This window comes from Gopherus flavomarginatus, chromosome 3 (genome assembly GCF_025201925.1).
Source record: "Gopherus flavomarginatus isolate rGopFla2 chromosome 3, rGopFla2.mat.asm, whole genome shotgun sequence".
Taxonomy (NCBI): Eukaryota; Metazoa; Chordata; order Testudines; family Testudinidae; genus Gopherus; species Gopherus flavomarginatus.
The window spans coordinates 71,208,684-71,234,957 of NC_066619.1; the positions used below are offsets into that span (position 1 = coordinate 71,208,684).

A 26,274-nucleotide genomic window follows, 5' to 3' on the forward strand; every position below is an offset into this window, starting at 1 on the left:
ATTTATCTTCATAATACCCCTGTAAGGCAGGGAGAAGTACTATCATTGTACAGGTGGGGAGTTGAGGCATCTGCCCAGGACCGCACAGGAGGTGTGTGACAGAACTGGTAACTGAATACAGATCTCCTGAGTCCCAATTCAGTGCCTTAACCGCAGGACCATCCTCCATCCCTGTACTTAAAAAATATGGTTATAAAAATTGTGATCTATTTTGTCTCACTGTTCTTCTCCTGGGAAATGTTGTAAGGCAAGAATCTTTGTTATGACTGGATGACAAAAGGAAACTGAACGTTTTTCATTTGTTTGTTCTTAAACAAACTAGTTACAACCCCAAATCAGCAAAATAGGACATGGTTATACTCAGAGAAAAGAAGGTATGTTTTACATCCAAATAGCTGAATATCAGTTCCTCCTTTAGATGCTATATTTATCAGTTCTGACCTCTGCTCGGGGCTCTGTGTTTCTCCTACAACGTGTGAGCTCCTTAATAGCTAGCACAGGAAAGGTAACACATCTGACTGCATTGTGATAGTGTTAGGGCTGTCAACAGTAATTGACGGAGAAGCAGAGCTCGCTGAATCAGAGAACGGTGACATGGCTGATTTTAAATGTTGTATGGTTGTGCGTCAAGCATGAAGTGTATAGGCACCATATGTTCTAGCTTCTCAGCAAGTTCATTTCTGTTGTTGTTGGGAGATTGATGTGGCAGACTCAGATCTGAGCTAATTTGTTTATTTACACTGGGTATATGCTCTTATCTATACTATACACATAAGTGCTCTTAAATCAAGATGGACCCAGATGCACACAGGCAACTCTGAAAATCCTTGTTCAGTCACCCTGAGCCACTACAGGAATAGCTGCCTTTATTACGGCCACTGAACCTTCCTGTCCTGGCTGCCTTATCACCCTCCAGCCAGGAACCAGAAAAGCTGCAGCAAACTTACCCTCAGCCAATTCATAACACTGCCCTCCACTGATCTATTAATCTATTGCCTCTTCTGTAAATCTCAAACTAAATAAGCCTATGTGCACCTCTGTCTATTTTAGACTCTGTGTATGTGTGTGTATACACATCTACAAAAATACCCCAGCTTACATTAAACAAATGTTATTTAAGTTGCAAAGTCAAGCACTTTAAATCTGGTATTTCTTAATTTTTTCTGTCCTTCACACAACCTTAATTCTGCCCCCTGTGTTTCCATCCTGTGCCCTAGATCCTGTTGAAAGGGTCCTGGTGGAGTAGTTTGTAGGGCCATAGCATGGGGAAAATTAACCCCAGAGTCTGTTTTAAAAAAAAAAAGTGGTCATTCAATTAAAGGCTTTATGATGCATACACAGCAGAGAGCGGAATTTACGTTGATGGAGATCATTATAGTGATGGGAAGATGTTAATTGAAATTAGAGCTGGTTCAAAATTTAAACAAGAATATTTAAACAAATTATCTATTTTTCTTCCTGTTTTTATGATGAAACCCCCAAGTGGAAAATTACTGATTTGGGGGTTTAGATTTGTTTTATTTTCCTCCCTCCAGCCTCAGATCTATTTTTCCTTTTTCTCCTATTTTCAGGGGAAAATGCAAATGGGGGGGGGAAGAAAAGAGGGAACAGAGGAAGAAAGGGAGAGAAGGGGGAACAAAATTTATGAAACCAACATTTTCTACAACTTTTTCATGAAAAAAATTCAAATAAATTAAAAATGGTTATTGAAAATTTTAAAATTGTTGACACCTCTTGCAAAATGTTTTTCTACTAGTTCTTTATAGAAGTTTTATTGAAACCACAAGAACAATGATAAAAACACTGAAAGTACAAAACTTCTCCACTTTTTGCCCATTAAATTGCACAAAAGTGACAAAATAACTAATAATAACGCTTATCAATTTGCAATAAGTGCCATATATCATTATGGATAGAGATAAGTAAATAGATATAGAAATATTTGTTAGATAAATTGGTACTGCAAATTTATATGTTATTTGGAAGCATAGCTCTTAGAATCTAGTTTCCGTACACAGAATTGGCTGCTTATAATTAGGCTCCAGAGTTGTTATTTAGGGTACTAAATAATTCACCTGACTTTTCCAAAGTCCTTAGCAACCAACTATGCCAAGTTATTTCCAAGGGAGATGCTGGGTGCTCACTTTTGAAAATCAGGCCACTTTTATATAGATAACCAAAAAAAGGATTTAGGAGCCTAACTTTGGGCAGCCATTTTTAATGTACTTTTCATAAATTAGATGGACATACAATGTAGTTGTAAAGTCTGAATTAATATAGAAGCTAATTGCTACGCTCCATTAAGATACAGAAACACTCTTAAAATCAGGGCAATCAGCATACTGAATGAGACTCAAGATAATTATATTCATTGAGAGGGAGGGATAGCTCAATGGTATGAGCATTGGCCTGCTAAATCCAGGGTTGTAAATTCAATCCTTGAGGGGGACATTTAGGGATCTGGGGCAAAAAATCTGTCTGAGGATTGGCCCTGTTTTGAGCAGGGGGTTGGACTAGATGATCTCCTGAGGTCCCTTGCAACCCCAATGTTCTATGATTACATTTCAACCTTAGTAATATAAAGGATCTAAGTGTTAACTTGATTTATTTCACTTACAAAGGAGCTTGGCTTTGTAACTAACTAAACATATCAAGGCAGCAAGAAATTGGAACTTCATTTCAATATACACGAGCCATTTGGAAAAGTGTACCCTATGGCAACCATTCTGCTGTAGGTTATGGTGATCTAATTTTCCTTTAATGATTTCTGCAGACTTTTCAAACAGTTTTAATGTACAGAAATGTTTCAGATTAGTACATTTTAAAAGAACAGCTACAGAAGGATTAAATAACAGCCAAAATGTTTTTAGATACACACAAACCTTTGTAAAGGAATGAGAAATCAAGAAAGGTGAAGACTCTGTCAACACTGGGCCAGATTCTGTAGTCCTTATGCAGGCAATTTCCCATTAAAGTTCATACAGGATTTACACCAGGACCACAGGATCCAGCCTTTTAGCAATACATGGAATAAAAGGATTAGAGAAATACACACTGAAAATAGAAAAAAGTGTTTATTCTGAGATGTTCCTGCTGAGTGATCTGTAATGGGAAAAATATAGTTAGGGGGAGGATGAGAGAGAGAGAGAGCAGGGAATATTAAACAAAGAGAAAAGTCTGGGTTTAAAAATATTTTATCTGAATTTGCAGTGCAAAAGTACTGAACATGTTAGCAGTTATTTTTATATTCATGTGTATGTATAAAGCCTTTTGCAAGTTAAATTATATGCTTATCACTTCATCTACTACTGAAATGCAGCCAGCTGCGGAGTGGGAAGGGAGAGGCATTATAGCAGCAATATTAAATACTAGTTTAGAGACAGACTGTGAAGATTACCTTAAAGAAAAGACAAGATCCAAATTGTATGTTAAGTGCCTGGGCTAATTAACTTAAAATTTAATTTGCACTAATCTGCCTGAGATGAAGAAAGCATGAAGCAAATTTCATGCATAAATTCATGTTTTAGAGTAGATCAGGGGATTGAAAGAGTTGATAGTTCTCTCCCTTGTGTTGGAGCCAAGGAGGCTGCAGGAGTAACTACCTCCCTAGGGCTGGAATAATCCCTAATGACCATGCAGCCCCAGAAAAAGGAGACGGGTTTGTTGCTTGGTGTGCGTACTGCCATACATGTGAGGCCTCTGCTGCAAAATAGGGAAGTACTTTTTCCCCAGTTGCCATTTGGGGACAGGAGTAGGGGGGTGAAAAAAGTGTTTGGTGGTCTGCCTTACTCTCTCCTCAAGATGGCACCTCCAGCTCTTCAAAGGAGCTGTCCACCAGAGAAAAGTGCTTCTACAGCACAGCCCCTTTTAAAAAAAAAAAAAAAAAACAATAAAAAACACCTATCCTGGCTGAGTTATATCAGCATCCACGGTTAGTCATTTCTGCTGTTGAGAACACTGCCTACAGTTAGGTGAGCTGTTTCTGCCCCTTAGCATTTGAAAGGGCAATGCAGTAGGACTGAGTGAAGTATTTCTCCAGACTTGCAGTTGCTGGGTAGGGAGTGGGCAGTGTGCCTGTTGATAGAAATCCTGCTTTTTGGATTGAGGAAGGCAGAAAGCCTCATCTTTTTCCCCAAAGACAGAGATAATGGGGTCCGCCTGCTGCTGCAGAAAGACTGTCGGGAGCCACTGATTAGATGATAGTAGAAGTGCAGTTGGGTCTGATGGGAAGAGGGTCAGAAGAAGCACCTGCATCTTCACCCTTCTCTTCCATGTAAGAGAGAAGAGAGGGAAGTGGTCTTTATCTTTACCCACGCATCCCAAATTCTCCAACTGCTTCATGAAGTTTGGGTTTCATAAAGCTCAGATTAATTTTGTGAAATCCTAGACTTTTGTAGAATAGAATCTCAAAACTTTTACAAAATAGCTCAACAGATTCACAAAACCTCAATCTCTGAGAAGTTTGTCTTGTTTTCCTTCAAGGTGTCCTAATTTCTCAGAAGATTTATTATGAGGAGAGGAAGATGTCCTTAAGATAAAACTCCAAAATGATAGGCTATATAAAAATGAGAAATGAGATTGTTTGGTGGACATCAGTAACAGTCAGCAAGTAAAGCAAAGGTTAGAAGTTCATTTGTGATGTCTTGGAAGCTCATTGTTCTATAAAAATTAATTTGTATCTCACTATTGAAATATTCTGTTGCACAATTACATTAAATTCTAATTCAGGTCTTTAGTGGTAACCTTGGTGACTCTTGCAAAAAAGTGGTAGCAGCAAGGAGAGATCACTTGTCCTGCAAATCTTGAAAACAGTCTTCTAAACAAAACCATCTGAGCCTGCTGGGACACACCCCCTCTGCCCAGTGAGGTAGATGTGCATGACAAAGCTGACTTTATGCCAACCAAAGATTGTGCCACACCGAGGAAATTATCTGCCTATTGAAGGAAGCTTCAAGTCCCTTTCGTACTACTAGAGCAATGCAAATAGGACTTTGGCAGAGCTGACGATTTGGCACTTAGTTGTTATTTGTGTGGGATTTGCATTGGCTTTTCAACTGTAACTGAACCAAAAATCCTACTATTTAGTTCAGTTTTTTAAAATGATCACTTCCATGTGTTGACCTAATATGGTCATTATTCCCCAGTATACAAACTTCAACTAACTGGAGTTATGGTAGAAAAATATGTCAAGAATTTAAACTTCATTTCTACACTGAAAAGAAACTGTAAAAATGGCAGTGTGGGGTTCCATATCTCATGTGTCTCATTGATTTCCATATCCAATGTGTTTGGTTTACAAGTTTATCTTGTCAACCCAAAGAGCTCAACCTGGGCTCTGAAAGTCAAGGTTGGTGGTTCTTTCCTCATGCTTCATCACCAGTAAATGTAGTCCCTTAGCTATATCTGTGCCATCCCATTGTCCTCAGTGAGTTTGAACTAGTGTAACTGATCATACACCGTAACCAGTTCTGAAAACTATGCTTCAGAATGAATAGAATGTAGCTCATACTCTGTCATAGCTATATTTACTGCAGGGTTAATGGGAGTGTGACAATTTGGGGAAAGCGTAAATGTACAACTTCTGAATGCTGGTTGATTTTATGAAGTTATATGAAATTGTTGTAGTATGAAATGTTTCTAGGTGGATGTGGAATCCCCTGTTTGCTGATGGGGCAGTAGCACATGCCTACAAGAGATGCTAGTTGGTCATTAAGCCATCATGGTCACCTACTCAGGTGGAAACACCTTGAAACAACAGGTTGGCTCAATCTGGGGCAGTGGAAAATCTCTAGCAGGAGTACAAAGAAACCGAATGTGGGTAGGGCAATACATAAACTTGAGGGAAGGCTCACAGAATCATACAGGAAGCTTTGGGCAGGAGAGAAGAAAAGGGGGGTGTGTGTGGTTTCACTACGGGACCAGCCAAGGTCAAAGGAAGCTAGCTGACCTAGTGAGAGAAGCTCCATGATTCTGGAAAGATGCTGTTAGCTGTAGGGAGGACACCCTAGACGACTCTGCCCCAACCCAAAGACTTCACTAGAGTGGGGAAGAAACTGAAGCAGTGAGTTTATTTTTTTCTGTAGATCTGTGTATTTCTCATGCTGCTAAGTAAAGAGTAATGGTGGTGGTAGAATGCTGTGCAAAGTCTGTTGGCTTGCACTGTTATGTGCCCCTGCAGAGGTAAACTGTGAACCCAGAGGGTTGCAGTTTTGGAATAGTGTGTGTTTAAGGGTATGGCTACACTTGCAGCTGTACAGCGCTGGGAGTTACAGCTGTCTTTGTACAGCTGTGTAGGGAAAGTGCTGCAGTGTGGCCACATTTGCAGCATTTGCAGTGCTGTTGGGAGTGGCTGAACAGGCATTCTGGGATACCTCTGATACCTCTGAATACCTCTGGAGGCCAATTACAGCATTATACCCCAGGCAGAGCAGGAGTACAACCAGCGCTGCAGCCAGGGAGATGCAGCGCTGTATGTGCCTTGCAGGTGTGGACGGTGAGTAAGTTGCAGCGCTGTAAACCCACCACCAGCGCTGCAACTCTCCAGTGTAGCCAAGCCCTAAGATACAAGGGCATCTGAAGAGTCCTTGCTAGTCCCAGGAGATAGCCGCTTGGACCCGGTGTCTGAGCTCTCAGGAGCGGGGTACTAGGCAGAGGATCTGCACTTCAAGCATGTGCCTAGAGACCCCATGCCAGGGGCAATGTCTAGACTCTGTTAAGTCTTTAGAATCTGAACGCACACAGAACCCAGTGAGGTGGGCTCCAAACATAATAGCCAGGGAGTGTTTAACCAGAGAGAACTCTAGTAGGAGTGTGTGTGTGGGGGGGGGGGGAGGTGTAACAGGGAGTAAAAAGCAGTAAGAACTTGTTCTAATCATCAGATACAGCAGATATGTCTGAGTATGCACACAAAGAAAATCTTTAAAAGCAGCAAAGAATCCTGTGGCACCTTATAGACTAACAGACGTTTTGGAGCATGAGCTTTCGTGGGTGAATACCCACTTCGTCAGATGCATCTTATGAAAATCTTATGAACAACAAGAAACCATTTTTTCATAGTTGCTTTTTAGAGCAGAAGTGCACTTCCAGATATCCAGGGCTACAGTGAACCAGGTCATCTTGGAAAGTAAAGGCTTAAAATTGTTAACTTTTCAATACCTGGACTGAATAAACTATTTTAGGAAGGTAGGATGGGAGATAGCAAGTGTGCAAGCATGTTTCAGTAATAGAATTGTGCTTAGTATCAGAGGGGTAGCCGTGTTAGTCTGGATCTGTAAAAGCAGCAAAGAATCCTGTGGCACCTTATAGACTAACAGACGTTTTGGAGCATGAGCTTTCGTGGGTGTTCACCCACGAAAGCTCATGCTCCAAAACGTCTGTTAGTCTATAAGGTGCCACAGGATTCTTTGCTGCTTTTACAGAATTGTGCTTGAAGATCAGTTGGACGCTACAGCGGGTGCAGAATGCAGCTATATGCTGCCTGTAAGCCAGTACTGACTTCTGGGAATAGATCACAGCAGCTCTGCAGAAGCTGTACTGATTTCCTATTTGGGTACAATTCAAAATGTTGATTTTGATCTATGATAAAAACTCTGCAAGATAGATCCTGATTACGTGAGACCTCCCTCTTTTGAATCTTGTCGGTGGTTGATATAAACTGGACATTTGAGCTAATAGTCTATTTGAATGTCACGGAGCTTGTAGCCAGGTGTTCTCAGTGAAGGTCCCTTGACTCTGGAATTTACTTTCCCAAAGATCTTATAAGCTGTATCTTATGAGACAGTGTGACATTCAGTTCCCAAACATTTGCTTGAGGGGGTGTTTAGATGAATGAGGGGTTTAGGGAACATCCTTTATTCTTTTCTCTCTGGGAAAGAGGCAAATGTGTCTTGCAATAAGTGGGCTCTGCAAATTTTTTACTTGCACTCTGCCCATCATAAGAATCTTCTTTGTGCCTACCGCCTTCAAGTCATTTAGTTTTTAATCCTTGTCTAAAATGGGTCTGTTAATTTGCAACTGTAGAATGAATTCTCAGTCTCCTGAGACTGAGTGAGAAGACAGTTCGGTGTACTCAACTGACACAAGCATCACATTCGGCATTCTTACACTGGAGATGCCATATGGTCCTAATACGTGACAATTCTCCAAAAAGAGCCATGTTTTTGGTGTTTACTATACTCTCCCTACACACACTTACATTGTATATCATTTGAAAGCTTGTTTTTTGTACATTTAGATAAGTTATTATGCGGTGCTTTCAAGTGCTGCTGTCAGCCAGTAGGCTAAGTAAAACAATGACACCCAAAATGACTGTCATATTTTGCATAGTTCCAGAAACGCTTCAACATGACTGACTACAGTTTTTACGATTTAAGTTAATTTCAACACGTTTACATGGTGTTTATTAGTCAAAGCTACCAAATGACAGTGTATTAAAATAATTTTATTGGTATTACATGAGCAAGTGTGTTCCCCTCCCTCCCCCAGAAATGATTATGCTGTTGAGTATGTGGCAAAAAAGGCAAGTATCAACATTTTGGAATATACTAACATGAACTATTTTCACATTGCGTATTTTTAATTGTCAAAGTATTTCACAAGTGACTATTACAGTTTTCTATATTTTCAATTGAAATTTGCTAACCAAATCAGTCTGTGGCTGATGGCTGTGCACATGTAGCAGTAGATGGTGTGTCCATAGTTTGAACTGCATAGTGGGTAGATATAAATGTATATGAATTTTTAATGTAATGCTTTTGTCCATACAATCTAGCATCTAGTCTGCCTGGTAGAAGGTTTAATTTGTAATTGCCTATGCATGTAGTACTAAGCTTTGAGTTATTCTAGAAATTAGCTTTTAATTCAGTGATATTTATGCACCAGTCAGCATTCGTATTAGAGGTAAGAATACATAGCTTCATATTCTGAAAATACAAAAACCATGTGAGAAAGAAGTGAACTAAGAAGAAGTTGTGAAGACAAAGTCCTCAAACAATCCTTGCCTCTGCACTGGAAAGGGATGAAAATTATGTTACAGCTTTTACTAACCATGTCAAAAAATTCTCTCTGGTTCCTTTTAAAACCAAACCCTCTCTGCTAAAAAGCCCCTAGCAGAGAAAAGAAAAATATAATATTCCTACTGGCTTCTGGATTCTATCTTTCCCACAAACGCTGCCACCATGTCATAACCTAGTCCCAGATTTGGACCTTAGCGTCCAAAATATGGGGGTTAGCATGAAAACCTCCAAGCTTATTTACCAGCTTGGACCTGGTAAAGCTGCCACCACCCAAAAAATTAGAGTGTTTTGGGGCACTCTGGTCCCCCCAAAAACCTTCCCTGGGGACTCCAAGACCCAAATTCCTTGAGTCTCACAACAAAGGGGAATAAACCATTTCCCTTCCCTTCTCCCTTCCAGGTGTTCCCTCCCTGGGTTCCTGGAGAGATACACAGAAGCAAGCTCCGTGAATCTAAACAGAGGGATTCCACCCTCTATTTCCAGTCCTGGAAAACACAAGTACTTCCCTCTTCACTCAGAGGGAATGCAAAGTCAGGCTAGTAAATCTAATACACAGATTTCCCCCTGACTTCTTCCTCCCACCAATTCCCTGGTGAGCTACAGACTCAATTCCCTGGAGTTCCCCACTAAAGAAAAACTCCAACAGGTCTTAAAAAGAAAGAAAAATACATAACAATGGTCTCTCTGTATTAAGGTGACAAATACAGGGTCAATTGCTTAAAAGAAATATGAACAAACAGCCTTATCCAAAAAGAATACAATTCAAAGCACTCCAGCAACTACACACATGTAAATACAAAAAAAAAAAACATATAAACCACTGTCCTTTCTGTACTTACAACTGGGAAACAGAAGATTAGATAACAGGAGACAGAAATCCTCTCATAGCCGAGAGAGAGTACAGGCAGAAGACAAAAACAAAGAACTCAGACACAAACTTCCCTCCACCCAGATTTGAAAAAGTCTTGTTTCCTGATTGGTCCTCTGGTCAGGTGTTTCAGGTTACTCCTTTCCAGGTAAAAGAACATTAACCCTTAGCTATCTGTTTATGACAGTCATCAACAAGATGGCAAACCCATTTGACTCTGAATCACAACAAGAGCTGCTTATCTACTGGATAACATATCTACCATAAGATGTAAAAAGACTCTCCACTGAAATTAGCAGACGTTGATGAAAAACAAATGGAGAGATTTGTGAGAGATGCACTTGATTTGATGGGACACATAGCTTCTTCAACCCAGTCAAGAAATGTGGCATCAAAATTGATTTTGCTTAACATGGCCAAGATAAGTAAATTTAAATCAGGCAAGGGAGGGACAGTCCAGAAATTGTTTTCCCTAGAGCCCTGTCCTTCGCAAGATGCAGAGATTACTCCTAGGGGGGAATTATGCACCAGAAGATAATTTCTGTACACAATATTTTAAAATTATGATTATTTTATTTGTCGAAAACAACAATATAATCATGCCAGTTTCAGTAGTTTTGATAATTTAGTTCAAAATACCTGTCAGCAAGTATGTGTGTAACAATACAGACAAAAAAGATTCAGGAAATGTTTCTTTGACAAATTCCTTACTAGGCATAGGAGCCTGGGAGTGAACTTGGAATGTTGTGTGTGTGTGGGTGGGAGAAGTATTGAACAAGGTTTTTGGTGGGGGTTGCAGGGGGAGGAATTGTTAGGGAGTTGGGGAGTTTCCCCCATACAGATCCTGGCCGACCCCTAGCATTTCCCATTTAGTCAGGCACGTCTGCCCCTGTGTGTCCCTGCAGCCTCCTCCCATTCAGTCCCTGGCTTGGTGCTGTTACCCCACTAGCTCTGGAGTCTGCACCCCAGTTTGACTCACTAGCCCTTCTGAACCCCAGTCTTTAACCTTCCAGCAGCCTCATGTGTCCTGCTCTGTCCCTCCTCACCTGGCTTTGCTCTGAAAAACACAGTCTCTTCGCCCAGCTGTCTGCCTTCTCTTCTGGTGCTACAGCAGCCCCTAGTAGGTGAAAGGCATATATAAGAATGGCCATACTGGACCAGACCAAAGGTCCATCAAGCCCAGTATCCTGTCCTCTGACAGTGGCCAATGGCAGGTGCCCCAAAGGGAATGAATAGACAGGTTATCATCAAGTGATCAATGCCCTGTCACCCAATCCCAGCTTCTGGTAAACAGAGGCTAGGGACACCATTCCTGCCCATCCCGAATAATAGCCATTGATGGACCTATCTTCCATGAATCTATCTAGCTCCCTTTTGAACCCCGTTATAGTATTGGCCTTCAGAACACCCTCTGGCAAGGAGTTCCAGAGGTTGACAGTACATTGCATGACAAAATGCTTTGTGTTTGTTTTAAACCTGCTACCTATTAATTTCATTTGGTGGCACCTTGTTCTTGTATTATGAGAAGGAGTAAATAACGCTTCCTTATTTACTTTCTCTATACCACTCATGATTTTATAGACCTCTATCATGTCCCCCTTTAGTCGCCTCTTTTCCAAGCTGAAAAGTCCCAGTCTTATTAATCTCTCCTCATACAGAATCCATTCTATACCCATAATCATTTTTGTTGCCTTTTTCTGAACCTTTTCCAATTCCAATATATCTTTTCTGAGATGGAGTGACCACATCTGCACGCAGTATTAAAGATGTGGGCGTACCATGCATTTATATAGAGGCAATATGATATTTCCTGTCTTATGATCTATCCCTTTCTTGATGATTCCCAACATTCTGTTCCCTTTTTTGACTGCCGCTGCACACTGAGTGGATGTTTTCAGAGAACTATCCACAGTGACGGCAAGATCTTTCTTGAGTGGTAACAGCTAATTTAGACCCCATCCTTGTATATGTATCATTAGGATTATGTTTTCCAATATGCATTACTTTGCATTTATCATCATTAAATTTCATCTGCCATTTTGTTGCCCAGTTACCCAGGTTTGTGAGATACTTTTGTAGCTCTTCGCAGTCTGCCTGGGACTTAACTACCTTGAGTAGTTTTGTATCACGAGCAAATTTTGCCACCTCACTGTTTTCCAGATCATTCATGAATATGTTAAATAGGACAGCCTAGTACAGATCCCTGGGGCACACCACTATTTACCTCTCTCCATTCTGAAAACTAACCATTTATTCCTGCCCTTTGTTTCCTATCTTTTAACCAGTTACCAATCCATGAGAGAACCTTCCCTCTTATCCCATGAGTGCTTAGTTTGCTTAAAAATCTTTGGTGAGGGACTTTGTCAAAGGCTTTCTGAAAATCTACATACACTATATCCACTGGATCTCTTTTGTCCGCATGCTTGTTGACCCCCTCAAAGAATTCTAGTAGATTGGTGAGGCATGATTTACAAAAACCGTGTTGACTGTTTCTCAACAAATTATGTTCATATGTGTCTGACGATTTGGTTCTTTACGGTAGTTTCAACCAAAATGCCCAGTACTGGACTGAGGCTTACTGGCCTATAGTTGCCAGGGTCACCTCTGGAACCCTTTTTAAAAATTGGCATCACATTAGCTATCCTCTAGTCATTTGGTACAGAAGCTGATTTAAATGATAGGTTACAGATGAAAGCTAGTAGTCCTGCAATTTCACATTTGACTTCCTTCAGAACTCTTGAGTGAGTACCATCTAATCCTGGTGACTTATTACTGTTTAGTTTATCAATTTGTTCCAACAGTGAAGACCAATGCAAAGAATTCATTTAGGATGTGACCATGTCCCCTATTTGATATTGGGGAAAAATATTTTTAAGATTGTCATAACAAAGGGAGATTACCACTTCAGAGATCTTGCCAAAATGGGAGAGAGGGATGGAGAAGCCACAATTTCTGAAGCAAGAAAGTTGGTACAAGTGCTGCATGACCAGAGAAAGAAAGAAAAGGAGACCCATAGAGACCTGAGTTGTGTGTGCCTCAATCTACCCATCAAAAAGAACAAGTCGCTGGCTAAACTCCCACCATGTGGTGACAGTTTTGAAAAGCATGTCAGAAAAGCATCTTGGCAAACAAAGATTTGGATGTCTTTGAACATGGGTAAACCAGATATTGGATGACCCGTGCAACATGGACAGAAAATGTGGATGATGAATTACTTCCTGTATTCTTCACGGGCACAATGGCATCTGAGCTGCTACAAGACCTTATTTGTAGCATCAGATTTTGCTGCACAGTCAGCTGTGTCTGTAATTGGAACAAACTTACCTGCACAGATTTGTGTATGTCAGGCAACAAAGACTCTAGTAACCCATCCACTCTAGACAGAGATCATAATGAGGAACAAGATGATGATGACTAGAAATGTCATCAGTGCTATTACACTTTAATGATACCTGTACACGTTTATTTGCAGATTTTGTTTTATCCTTTACATCGTTGTGAAGCTTTGAGGTCACAGAGAAATCCAATTTTATGTCTTGAAACAATACATCATCAATAATAGAAATTAATGCAAATATTTCAAAGATGGTGTCATTGTTTGTTCCCATTTCTATGGTAACAGCACCACTTGACAGCTCCACATCATACCTCATCTTAAAATAGACATAATAAGCTTTCATGTGTTGTATGATGTGTTGGTGTGTAGAGTGGGTACATTAAGTTGACCACATAGGTGGAGCCTGCTGCTTGCCTGTTAGTTTTAGTTTTGTATTGAGTATTTAGGTAATTAACTTCTCGTGTGATAGCAGTTGAAAAATATATAATTGAAAAGTTTGTAAGGTGGAGTAAAGGATGCAGAGTAATGGTAAGTAGAGAAGTTCTCAAGACAGTGAGGAAGAAAAGGAGAGGCACGTTATCATATATGCTTGTGCGCACCCAATTTTATGCATGTAAACATCTTGTGTGAATATCAGTTAGGTATATTTGGTTGTACACATACCCAGTAAGGTGCTGAACTGATCCAATGCACATACCTAACTTCGAAAATATGGCCCTACATGTGGAACTTGAATAGAACATTTCATTATAATAAAATGTCTTGTTTCATTTAGATCATTTTCAGTACTGAGTATCTTTCCTAATGGACTTTATTAATATGTGAGTCCAGATTTACTTTCTCACATCTATTCTTGGCTTATTCTTTCTTTCCTTTTTTAATGATATCTTTCCTCCTTTCCACCCTTTTTTTTTTTTTTTGGCATGTCTGACTTTGTTTTCTGTATAGCTTTCAACCCTACATATTATATACTGAGGGGACAGTCTTCATTTTGTTCTAAAGTTCCTCATGCTTGCTGCTTTCTTTTAGCTGGCTTCTCAGTGAAGTGGGGGGTCTTTTTTCATCCACATTCTTCTTATAGAATGACCTTTCTTTAAGCTAGATGTAAAGCATCAGTTCAGCTCTTATTAGAGAGAATAGGCAGTCGCTATTAGTCTCTTTCTACTTTCGCCATCTCCGACTCAAAGAATACTTCCAACACACCTCTGAACATCATACTAACCCACAGAATCCTTCCTACCAACACTATAATAAGAAGGATTCTGCATGGACTCCTCCTGAAGGTCAAAACAGACTGACAGAAGCAATCTATGTAGAAGTCCAATGTGCATGGGCTGAAATTGTGGAAAAGCAGCATCACTTGCCCCATAACCTAAGCCGTGCTGAACACAATGCCATCAACAGCCTCAGGAACAACTCTGACATCATAATCAAAAGGCTGACAAAGGTGCTGTCGTCATCATGAATAAGTTGGAATATGAACAAGAGGCTGCTAGGCAACTCTCTAACTCCATAATCTACAAGCCATTACCCTCTGATCCCACTGATGATTACCAAAAGAAACTACACCATCTGCTCAAGAAACTCCCTGAAAAAGCACAGGAACAGATCTGTACAGACACATGCCTAGAACCCTGACCAGATGTATTCTGTTTGCTACCCAAGATCCATAAACCTGGAAATCCTGGACGCCGCATCATCTCAAGCATAGGCACCTTAACATCAAGTTTGTCTGGCTATGTGGACTCTCTCCTCAGGCCCTATGCTACCAGCACTCCTAGCTATTTTTGAGACATCCACTGACTTCCTGAGGAAACTACAATCCATCGGTGATCTTCCAAAAAATACTATCCTGGCCACTATGGATGTGGAAGCCCTCTACAGCAACATTCCATACAAATATGGACTACAAGCCATCAGCAATAGTATCCCCAATAATATTACGGCTAACCTGGTGGCTGAACTTTGTGACTTTGTCCTCACCCACAACTATTTCACATTTGGGGACAATATATACCTTCAAGTCAGCGGCACTGCTGGGGGTACCCGTATGGCCCCACAGTATGCCAACATCTTTATGGCTGACTTAGAACAATGCTTTCTTAGCTCTCGTCCCCTAACGCCCCTACTCTCTTGCGCTACATTGATGACATCATCATCTGGAGCCATGGAAAAGAAGCCCTCGAGGAATTCCACCATGATTTTAACAATTTCCATCCCACCATCAACCTCAGCCTAGACCAATCCACACAAGCGGTCCATTTCCTAGACACTACTGTGCTAATAAGCGATGGTCACATAAACACCACCCTATACTAGAAACCCACTGACTGCTATACTTACCTACATGCCTCCAGCTTCCATCCAGGACACACCACATGATCCATTGTCTACAGCCAAGCTCTAAGATACAACCGCATTTGCTCCAATCCCTCAGACAGAGATGAACACCTACAAGATCTCTATCAAGCATTCTTAAAACTACAATACCCACCTGCTAAAGTGAAAAAACAGATTGACAGAGCCAGAAGAGTACCCAGAAGCCACCTACTACAGGACAGGCCCAACAAAGAAAATAACAGAACATCACTAGCCATCACTTTCAGCCCCAACTAAAACCTCTCCAGCGTATCATCAAAGATCTACAACCTACCCTGAAGGATGATCCCTCACTCTCACAGATCTTGGGAGACAGGCCAGTCCTCGCTTACAGACAGCCTCCCAACCTGAAGCAAATGCTCACCAGCAACCGCACAGCATACAACATAAACACTAACCCAGGAACCTATCCTTACAACAAAGCCCAATGCCAGCTCCGTCCACATATCTATTCAAGTGACACCATCATAGGACCTAATCACATCAGCCACGCCATCAGGGGCTTGTTCACCTGCACATCTACCAATGTAATATATGCCATCATGTGCCAGCAATGCCCTTCTGCCACATACATTGGCCAAACCAAACAGTCTCTATGCAAAAGAATAAATGGACACAAATCTGACATCAGGAATCATAACATTCAAAAACCAGTGGGAGAACACTTCAACCTCTCTAACCACTCAGTGACAGACTTGAAGGTGGCAATTTGCAACAAAAAAAAAACTTCAAAAACAGACTCCGAAGAGAGACTGTTGAACTTGAATTAATATGCAAATTAGATACAATTAACTTAGGTTTAAACAGAGACTGGGAATGGTTGGGCCATTACACTAATTGAATCTATTTCCCCATGTTAAGTTCTTCTCACACCTTCTATGGGTCGTCTCGATTATCACTTCAAAGGTTTTTTTTCTCCTGCTGATGACAGCTCATCTCGATTGGCCTCTTAGAGTTGGTATGTGTACTTCCACCTTTTCATGTTCTCTGTATGTATAAATATCTTCTGTCTGTGTGTTCCGTTCTATGCATCTGAAGAAGTGAGCTGTAGGCCAGGAAAGCTTATGCTGGAATAAATTTGTTAGTCTCTCTAAGGTGCCACAAGTACTCCTGTGCTTTCTCTTTATGGAGATGGTCAATAAGGGAATATCCAATCAGTGTGTCTCTAAGAGGATAATCCTTTGCATTGAATGTTATTGTAAAGAAGGCAGTTTTCAGGCTCCAGAAGATCTGAGAGGTCCTTACACCAAATAATGTTGCCATTCAAAATTTACCTTCTTCATATTACTGTAGCTAAGGTATGCAAGACAGGGAGATGTGCTTTGTAGCAATCAAAGTTCAGATGTTCTCCCAGCATTATTGCTCAGTCTAAATTACAGTGGAGAGCCCTTTAAACAATAATGATTCAGTTTCTACCTGGGAGTATGTCTCATCTCACCTGTGCAGGTCCCATTTGCTTTGCTGAATAGCCGTTTTAACAGATGCAATCTGGTTTTACCTTCAGTTTGTAACATTATCACTTACAAATATTGCATTAAAAATAATCTTGATTTCTTACATTCTCAATCAGAAATTTAAGATCTAGACTAATGAGGAACTAGAACATAACTTCAGGTGACAAAGCTCCAGATAGGACAGTCCTTCAGGCTTCTTAGTATGCACCTCTAGCTCCCATTATAACATAAACTAACAAGCTGTATGCCAGAAATAATCACTTTATCACTGTTTTTCCGCTGTACCTTTCACACACCACCCTTGCCACGCAGCCTTCATCTGTGTTTTTTCTATTTACTACAGACTGTAAACGTTTTTGGACAAGGACTTAATCTTCATAAACAGCTTTATAGCAACAACCACACAGGCAATGTTAGAAATACACAATAAATACACCATGGTAAAAATAGCTGGAATTAAAAATGTGGTTGTCTGGGACATTCAATTATGAGATTTGTCCAAGATTGTTTCCCTAGTTCCCCAGATGAACCTAGCCGGGGCTCATTATGAAATAATGTTCTCATGAATTAATGTTCTCACATGCCAGTGGCCTTGAAGTAGTTCATCAGATGGGACTGATCAGAGTAGTTTCAATGATAACAGACATGGAGTTAAGATTGTCACAGCATTGCATTTATAAATTTACAAGAGCTAATTGCTCACCATAAAAAACAAATGACTCCAGGCTTGCATCCAAAGTCAGAGCCCAGAAGAGGAATAGGTTTATAAAATCTGAAAGTTGTGAGGGGTTGGGTAGAGGCAGGGTGGAGATGTATTGCCTCTTGAATTGTTATAAGCATGTTAAAAAGCAGAAGCAGTAAACAAAGCAAAAAACATCAGTGGCTCCTAAACTATAAAATGATTTTGATTTTCAAACTGAAATTTTGCTGACCATTAGGCCAAAATATGGATCAGTGCTTCAGGCAATTTTGATCACATTTTGTGTCACAGTGGTCCCCAAACTGTGGGGCATGCCTCCCTATGGAGGTGCAGAGGAACATTCAGGGGTACGTGATGAAGCATGGGGGATAGGGTGGGAGCACCTCCCAGCCCCACTCCACGCCCAGCTCTGGCCCCAGCCACAGCTCAACTCCTCCCCCAACCCAGCTCTGCTCCCAACCACAGCCCCAATCTGCCTCTGCTCAGTGAGGTGGCAAAATCTGAAGACAGTACAGAATTACTCAAGGTAGTTAAGTCCAAAGCAGACTGTGAAGAGTTACAAAGGGATCTCACAAAACTGGGTGACTGGGCAACAAAACAGCAGATGAAATTCAGTGTTGATAAATGCAAAGTAATGCACATTGGAAAACAGAATCCCAACTGTACATACAAAATGATGGATCTAAACTAGCTTTTAGCACTCAAGAAAGATCTTTGAGTCAGTGGATAGTTCTCTGAAAACATCTGCTTAATGTACAGTGATAATCAAAAAAGCTAACAGAATGTTAAGAACCATTAGGAAAGGCATAGATAGTAAGAAAGAAAATATCATATTGGCTCTATATAATCCATGGTATGCCCACACCTTGAGTACTGTATGCAGTTCTGGTCACCCCATCTCAAAAAAGATATTCTGGAATTGGAATATGTACAGAGAAGGGCAACAAAAATTACTAAGGGGATGGAACAGCTTCCAAATGAGGAGAAATTAAAAAGATTGGGACTTTTCAGCTTGGGAGAGAGGTGACTATAGGGTGACCAGACAGCAAATGTGAAAAATCGGGATGAAGGTTGGGGGTAATAAGAGCCTATATAAGAAAAAGACCCAAAAATTGGGACTGTCCCTATAAAATTGGGACATCTGGTCACCCTAAGTGACTAAGAGGGAATATGATAGAGATCTATACAATCTTGACTGGTATGAAGACAGTGAATAAGGAAGTTTTATTTATTCCTTCACGTAACACAAGAAGGAAGGGTCACCCAATAAAAAATTAATAAGTAGCAGGTTTAAAATAAACAAAAGGAAGTATTTGCCCAACACACAGACAACCTGTGAAACTCGTTACCAGATGTTGTGAACGCCAAAACTATAACAGAGTTCAAAAAATAACTAGATACGTTCATGGAGGATAGGTCCATCAATGGCTATTAGTCAAGATGGTCAAGGATGCAATGCCATGCTCTGGGTGTCCCTAGCCTCTGAGTGCCAGAAGCTGGGAAAGGACAACAGGGATGGATCATTCAATGATTGCCTGTTCTGTTCATTCCCTCTGAAGCATCTGGCACAACCACTGTCAGAAGACAGGGTACAGAGCTAGATGGGCCTTTGGTATGACCCAGCATGGCTGTTCTTATGTTCACCAGGACTTTCTCAATGCTGACACTAAAGAATACTATAAATGACTAGAGGTCAAAGGAGTTACATTCACAGAGGTTGTATCCTTTGCATGAGACAGGCCTTTTCTGCCCACTTCTCATGGTACTACTGATGAAAGCTCAGCGTTCTGTCAGTTCTTGAAAAATGTAGGTGATGTCTCTTATTTCTTCAACACGTACTGTCTGTCCGTTAAACTGTCCAATTCCTCAGATAAATTTATTCCTGAGTGCATAATGCCAGTCACACTGGTGAATGTGCTCCCAGTTGTCTAACTCAATGTTTTGCAGCACTTTGGGATAATTTTGGTATGAAAGATGTAACTTTATATAAAACTATGTTATGTTCTGTTGGTCCAAAGTGGTTGTTACTATATGTGTGAACTAGTGTTTTAAAAGGGAAAAGGATTTGTGTGTGTGTGTGTGTGTGTGTGTGTGTGTGTGTGTGTGTGTGTTGACTGTTCATGTTCTTCAATATCACTGATTCAGTAGACTCTAGAGCATGTAGCAGGCTCTCAGCAATCTGAGACCTAAAATGTCATTATTTCTTGAAATAACCGACTATAACCCTGATCCTGCAAATACTAATGGTCCCAAGGTCTGGGAATTACAGGAGTTTCTAGTCACTGTGGTATGTAATGAAGTATATTTTACAAATTGCAATACACTTACTTATGGATAACATAAATGACAGCCTTAACTTTGGATTTGCATACTTTTGGTTTTTTGTAAAACTGGTACAATCATTATGTTAATATTGATTTAAAAGTATCAGGGAGTCAGTAGCAGCTGGCCCATAAATATGTTTAACTGGTGATACAGAACTGGTCTTAAGAAGTGAACAGCTGCTGCTGTGGGATATATTTTTGGACTAGAACAGTGTGGTCTATTGGAGACATCTGAATGAAAATGGCAACACAGAGAATTTTGGCCCTCATGTATCGAGACTGTCAAAGCAATAGCATAGAAAGTAAATGATGTTTAAAATTACAGCTCTTAAAAATTGTTCTAAAATCTGCACCTAAAAATAATTCAGTGCTATTCTACATTAAACCACAAGAAAACTCCTCTTATGTTGAATTTATTGCAGAAATTCCTGAGTAACAACTGAGTCTCTCTGATTCTCTAGTGAAATAACAAGTACTATAAGTTGCTGTTTTTACTGTTGCATTGATGAGTGGGTGTCACTTTAGACTATATTGTGTATCCCATTGAAGAACAATGAATAGAATGAGTGTTGATCATTAGGCAGTACTATGAAACAATACATTGAAAAATATCCTTGCCTCATTGGATTTTTCCCTCCAGTCAAACTGAATTATTTTATTGTATTTTTCTCTACTGCTGTCAGTTATATGATAAAACTGTAAATGACATTATTCAAAACAAACCCATCTTTCACTCTATATAGGGACAATAAAGGGCTACCATATTTGTTAAATCTACCCTGGTTGGTGGGTTATCATCTTTTTATAGCCATATATATTATACTGGAAGTCCCAGTGACTACATAGTAATTTTTATCACACAGCACCTTTTTCATCAGCCCTTGTGCTGTCATAATGAAACACATCAGAGGGTGACTATAACGGGATTCACTCACCACTCTGGCACCTTCTGCTGGCTGTCTTGGGGATTACCTCTGCATGTTAGTGTGCCCACTTCAGGTGGTGCCTTGCTGCCGTTGCTCGTGGTCTAGGACCTACATCTCTCAAAGGACTTTGGTATCCTCTTCAGCGTCACAGCCCTCCAGCCATGCCACACACTGTGCTCTCCCCTTTCAGGGGACCTGCAGTCTGCTGTTCAGCCACTTCCCTTAGTGGCTACTGTAGCAAATTGTCTGGCTACTTCCTCATGGCCCTGGCATCCTCTTTTGCCGTTGCCTCAGGGCCTCAGCCTGCAAACTCCAGCAGCCAGCCAGGAGCTGTTTCTCACTCTCCTGGTCCCTGCTAGGTGCACTGCTCTGTCCAGGGTGCTGGCAGTTCTCTCAGCCCTCCAGAGACAATCCTTTCTCCAGGACTCCCAGCAGAGAACTGCCCTCCTCTGCCTTGCAGCTCCCTTTTCATATGGGCCTGCTTGGCTCTGCTTGGCTGCTCCCTGCAGCCCTTCTCTGATTGGCTGTCTCCTGTGCAGCCTCCCTAGGGCTATATTAACCCCTTAGAGCCCAGTGCGGGACAGGTGCCCCATGACAGTGGCTCTCACTCTTGAGTGCCACACTCATCACAACAGCGCTGCTGAAATAAATACTGCAGAAGAGATATGCCAAGTGTTCCCCTCCTCAGTAAATCAGATCTCAACCTTGCTCCAGGTATGTGGAAGCTTGTTCTGCCTTATCACTAAAATCAGTCTCACAGCTTGCAGTCCTTGATCTTACAGAAAGTATACAGCCATGCACCTCTGTTATGGTATCTAAGACAAAAACCTGTATATGTCAGGTTGAGCTTTTAAAAATCAATATAATAATCAAACCTATCAGTCAAATGTGGTTTTTTTGGTGTAACTCTGTAAGAGAAATGTTATTGGTCATAAATGCTGTGTATAGCTAGAAAATACTGGCAAGAGAACTACGGGGGGGGGGGGGGCAAGAGAATTATTGTAAGTGTTCAGTGATATAAATCTTTTTTAAAATTTTCTTGTACATAGTTTACTAGTTTATAGTCAAGTAACAATATATGGCCTGAGTGCAACCTGTTTGTTGTGTTGGGCTTTGAAAATTAATTCAAATTTTAAACCAAAAAAAAGCTAAATGATTACAATTATTTATTTTTTTATTTAACTGTGTTTTCATATTTTGTTTCAGTAATACTAGTTCATGGTTTTCCAGAATGTCCCAGAATGTGAAACCCTGAATCAGGCACCAGATATTCTGTCATTGCTATTACCCATTTAAAGAAAAAGGCATTTATATATTAATGTACCATTGTTTAAAAAGCTTCAAAAGAGAAGAACACTCTTTAAACAAATATATTTTTCTCTAATAAAGAGTTGAATGGATGTTAGAAAAGAAGATTTAGTCACCAGATCTTTCAGAGATTCCTGGCACCAACAAAGCCCATTGAAGTCACTATGAGCTGCAAGTCCTCAGCACTTTTGAAAAATCAGGCTATTAATTGTCAGGAGCAATATGCATATACCGTGCTGAGCTTTATGAATTAAAGAACAATAAAATCTTGCATTGCAGTGAAGTTTCTCTGTGGACCACAGAACAGCAGTTCTGTACTCAGAAAACAAAAGAGGACAAATCAGCATATTGCAGCCTTCAGATTCTAATACCAACACCCTAACTAGACTGTGCAGAACAGATCTTAGTGGGACATTGCAAATGGATGGCACATAATTTTTAGAAGAATGGCTTAAACTAAATATAAATATGGGAAAGCATCCCCAAAAGGTGTTACAGATGATTTGTCTAGCTCTGATTTTCTAAAATTCATCATCCTATAGAGTTCTAATACCTTTCCTTTGCAGACTTTATTAGTATTTATGATTTGACTTCTACAACAATAAACTGGTATTTTAAAATCCTCTTTTTTTTTTATATTAACTAGGAACCACAGGTAAAGTACAGATGCATAGACCTAGCTTTAACCATCAGAAATCTGCAATTTTGATTCTGCAGAGAGCATTGCAGCTTACTTGACGTGTCCGAATTTGATTATTTCTGATTAATTTTTTTATGAAGCATTTACCTACATTGCATGCTCATCTATATCCATGAGTCTGAGCAGTATCTCCTGGTTTCTTTCTAGGATTGTGGAAAAAGGATATTACAGTGAGCGAGATGCTGCCGATGCTGTTAAACAAATCCTGGAGGCAGTTGCTGTAAGTATTAACTAGGATCATAGGCTCAGCACATAATAATCTTTCATTTATTTGGAATAATTGCTTAATAAGTACACAGGTGCAAAAGAAGAAGCTGTTCCTTGTAACTAGTCTATACATTCATTTCTATAATAACTGTTCTATCAATCCCTTGAAAGTAGTGACATCTCAGAGGCAAAAGTGACTTTAAGAGACACCAATATATGCTATAATTCATCTGCTATAGTTGAATTAATGTTCTTTATCACTACTCATTTTCAAAAACCTGCAAGTTCAGTATAGGTCATTTAGGACAGAAAATGATTTGAGACTGCTGGCCCTTTTGTAGTCTGCCATTCAAATTTTTATGAAGTACATCGCTATCATTTATTTAGGATTCCTTTTTATACAGAAGAGAATGCATTACCTTTCCATCCAACACTGAGAGAGTAATGGAATGAATGAATTAGTAAGGTTGCATGGCGTGTTAGGGAAACTTGAGTGGGAGGTTCCTGCAGAGTGTAATCATGAATAAAGAAGTTTTGCTTTATTTGCAGTCGCTGTGTGACAAATCATAGAATCCTAGAATATCAAGGTTGGAAGGGACCTCAGGAGGTCTAGTCTAACCCCCTGCTCAAAGCAGGTCCAGTCCCCAACTAAATCATCCCATCCAGGTCTTTGTCAAGCATGACCGTAAAAACCTCTAAGTTAGGAGATTCTACCATCTCCCTCAGTAACCTATTCCAGTGCTTCACTACCCTCCTAGTGAAAAAGTTTTTCCTAATATCCAACCTAAACCTCCCCCATTGCAACTTGAGACCATTACTCCTCATTCTGTCATCTGCTACCTCTGCGAACAGTCTAGATCAATCCTCTTTGGAACCCCCTTTCAGGTAGTTGAAAGCAGCTATCAAATCCCCCCGCATTCTTCTCTTCTGCAGATTAAACAATACCAGTTCCCTCAGCCTCACCTCATAAGTTATGTGCTCCTGCCTCCAATCATTTTTGTTGCCCTCCGCTGGACTCTTTCCAGTTTTTCCACATCCTTCTTGTAGTGTGGGGCCCAAAACTGGACACAGTACTCCAGATGAGGCCTCACCAATGTCGAATACAGGGGAATGATCACGTCCCTCAATCTGCTGGAAATGCCCCCAATTTATACAGCCCAAAATGCCGTTAGCCTTCTTGGCAACAAGGGCACACTGTGAACTCATATCCAGCTTCTCGTCCGCTGTAACCCCTAGGTTCTTTTTTGCAGAACTGCTGCCTAGCCATTTGGTTCGTAGTCTGTAGCAGTGCTTGGGATTCTTCGATTCTAAGTGCAGGACTCTGCACTTGTCCTTGTTGAATCTCATCAGATTTCTTTTGGACCAATCCTCTAATTTGTCTGAGTCCCTCTGTATCCTATCCCTACTCTCCAGCACATCTACCACTCCTCCCAGTTTAATGTCATCTGCAAACTTGCTGAGAGTACAGTCTATGCCATTCTCCAGATCATTAATGAAGATATTGAACAAAACTGGCCCGAGGACCAACCCTTGAGGTACTCGGCTTGATACCGGCTGCCAACTAGACATGGAGCCATTGATCACCACCCATTGAGCCCAATGATCTATCTACCTTATAGTCCATTCATCCAATCCATACTACTTTAACTTGCTAAAGTCAAGAAATAACACGTCCACTGCTTTTCCCTCATCCACAGAGCCAGTTATCTTGTCATAGAAGGCAGTTAGATTAGTCAGGCATGACTTGCCTTACTGAATTCATGCTGACTGTTCCTGATCATGTTCCTATCCTCTACATATTTCAGAATTGATTCCTTGAGGACCTGCTCCATGATTTTTCCAGGGACTGAGGTGAGGCTGACTGGCCTTTAGTTCCTCAGATCCTCCTCCTTCCCTTTTTTAAAGATAGGCACTACATTAGCCTTTTTCCAGTCATCTGGGACCTCCCCCGATCGCCATGAGTTTTCAGAGATAATGGCCAATGGCTCTGCAATCACATCTGCCAGCTCCTTTAGCACCCTTGGATTCAGCGCATCTGGCCCCATGGACTTGTGCTCATCCAGCTTTTCTAAATAGTCCTGAACCACTTCTTTCTCCACAGCGGGCTAGTCACCTCCTCCCCATGCTGTGCTGCCCAGTGCAATGTCTGGGAACTGATCTTGTTTGTGAAGACAGGCAAAAAAGCACTGAGTACATTAATTCTTTCCACATCCTCTGTCACTGGGATGCCTCCCTCATTCAGAAAGGGCCCCACACTTTCCTTGACTTTCTTCTTGTTGCTAAATGTTTCTTCATGTATGTTGACATGTATGTAGAGGTCTCTAAACAAATCACATACAGCCTTAGGGGACTGCTCAATAGAGAACATACAAGCAAGATGGATTATGGGGAGACAAGTAGTTTAGGCTGCAACAAAATGTTTGGTTAAAGCTAAATTCTCAACCCTCTCAAAAATAAACATGCAGGGTGACCCCAGATGGGCATCTACAGGCGCAGGGTAAAGTTGTGGCACAAATGTAGTCATTTGGTCAAGGAGTTCCCGAAGACACCGCCTTCTTCCCCATATTGTATACTCCTAAAATTTCAATTTTCTTATAAAAGCAGCAAAGAATCCTGTGGCACCTTATAGACTAACAGACGTTTTGGAGCATGAGCTTTCGTGGGTGAATACCCACTTTGTCAATTTTCTTATAATGGTTTCTTGTGCAGAAATATGGGGAAAAAACTATAGGCACTAACCACATGAAACTTCCTCGGCTCCCTGGTCTGTCCCTGCTGAGAACTAGTGTCCAGTACCAAAACAAGGCTCTGAGTCAAATTAATAAGTTGCTAGACTTTTTCTGGTTCCACAGAGTACCGTAGCAATAGTGAGACCACTGCAGTCCTGCATGGACCAATACCACTGTACACAGGCTTCCAACTAGTGTGGGGTGAGAAAGGGAGACAGAGTTCCCCACAAACGTTGTGTGGCTTGGGGAAAGCTGTCCTGGACTAGGGGCCAAGAGACCAGTTCAAGTTTCATCTTCTAATCGCTGCTGTTAATTAATAACTCACATA

At 40.7% G+C, this 26,274-nt stretch overlaps 1 protein-coding gene across 1 annotated transcript in view; it reads left to right on the plus strand.

The window, feature by feature from the left end:
• The window catches only part of CAMK4 (calcium/calmodulin dependent protein kinase IV), a 312,068-nt gene that overhangs the window by 186,265 nt on the left and 99,529 nt on the right, over window positions 1–26,274 (plus strand). Inside the window, exon 5 of the mRNA XM_050945920.1 lies at window positions 23,158–23,230. Within this exon, the coding sequence (XP_050801877.1) occupies window positions 23,158–23,230 (73 nt within the window). The remainder of the gene's footprint in view (window positions 1–23,157; window positions 23,231–26,274) is intronic.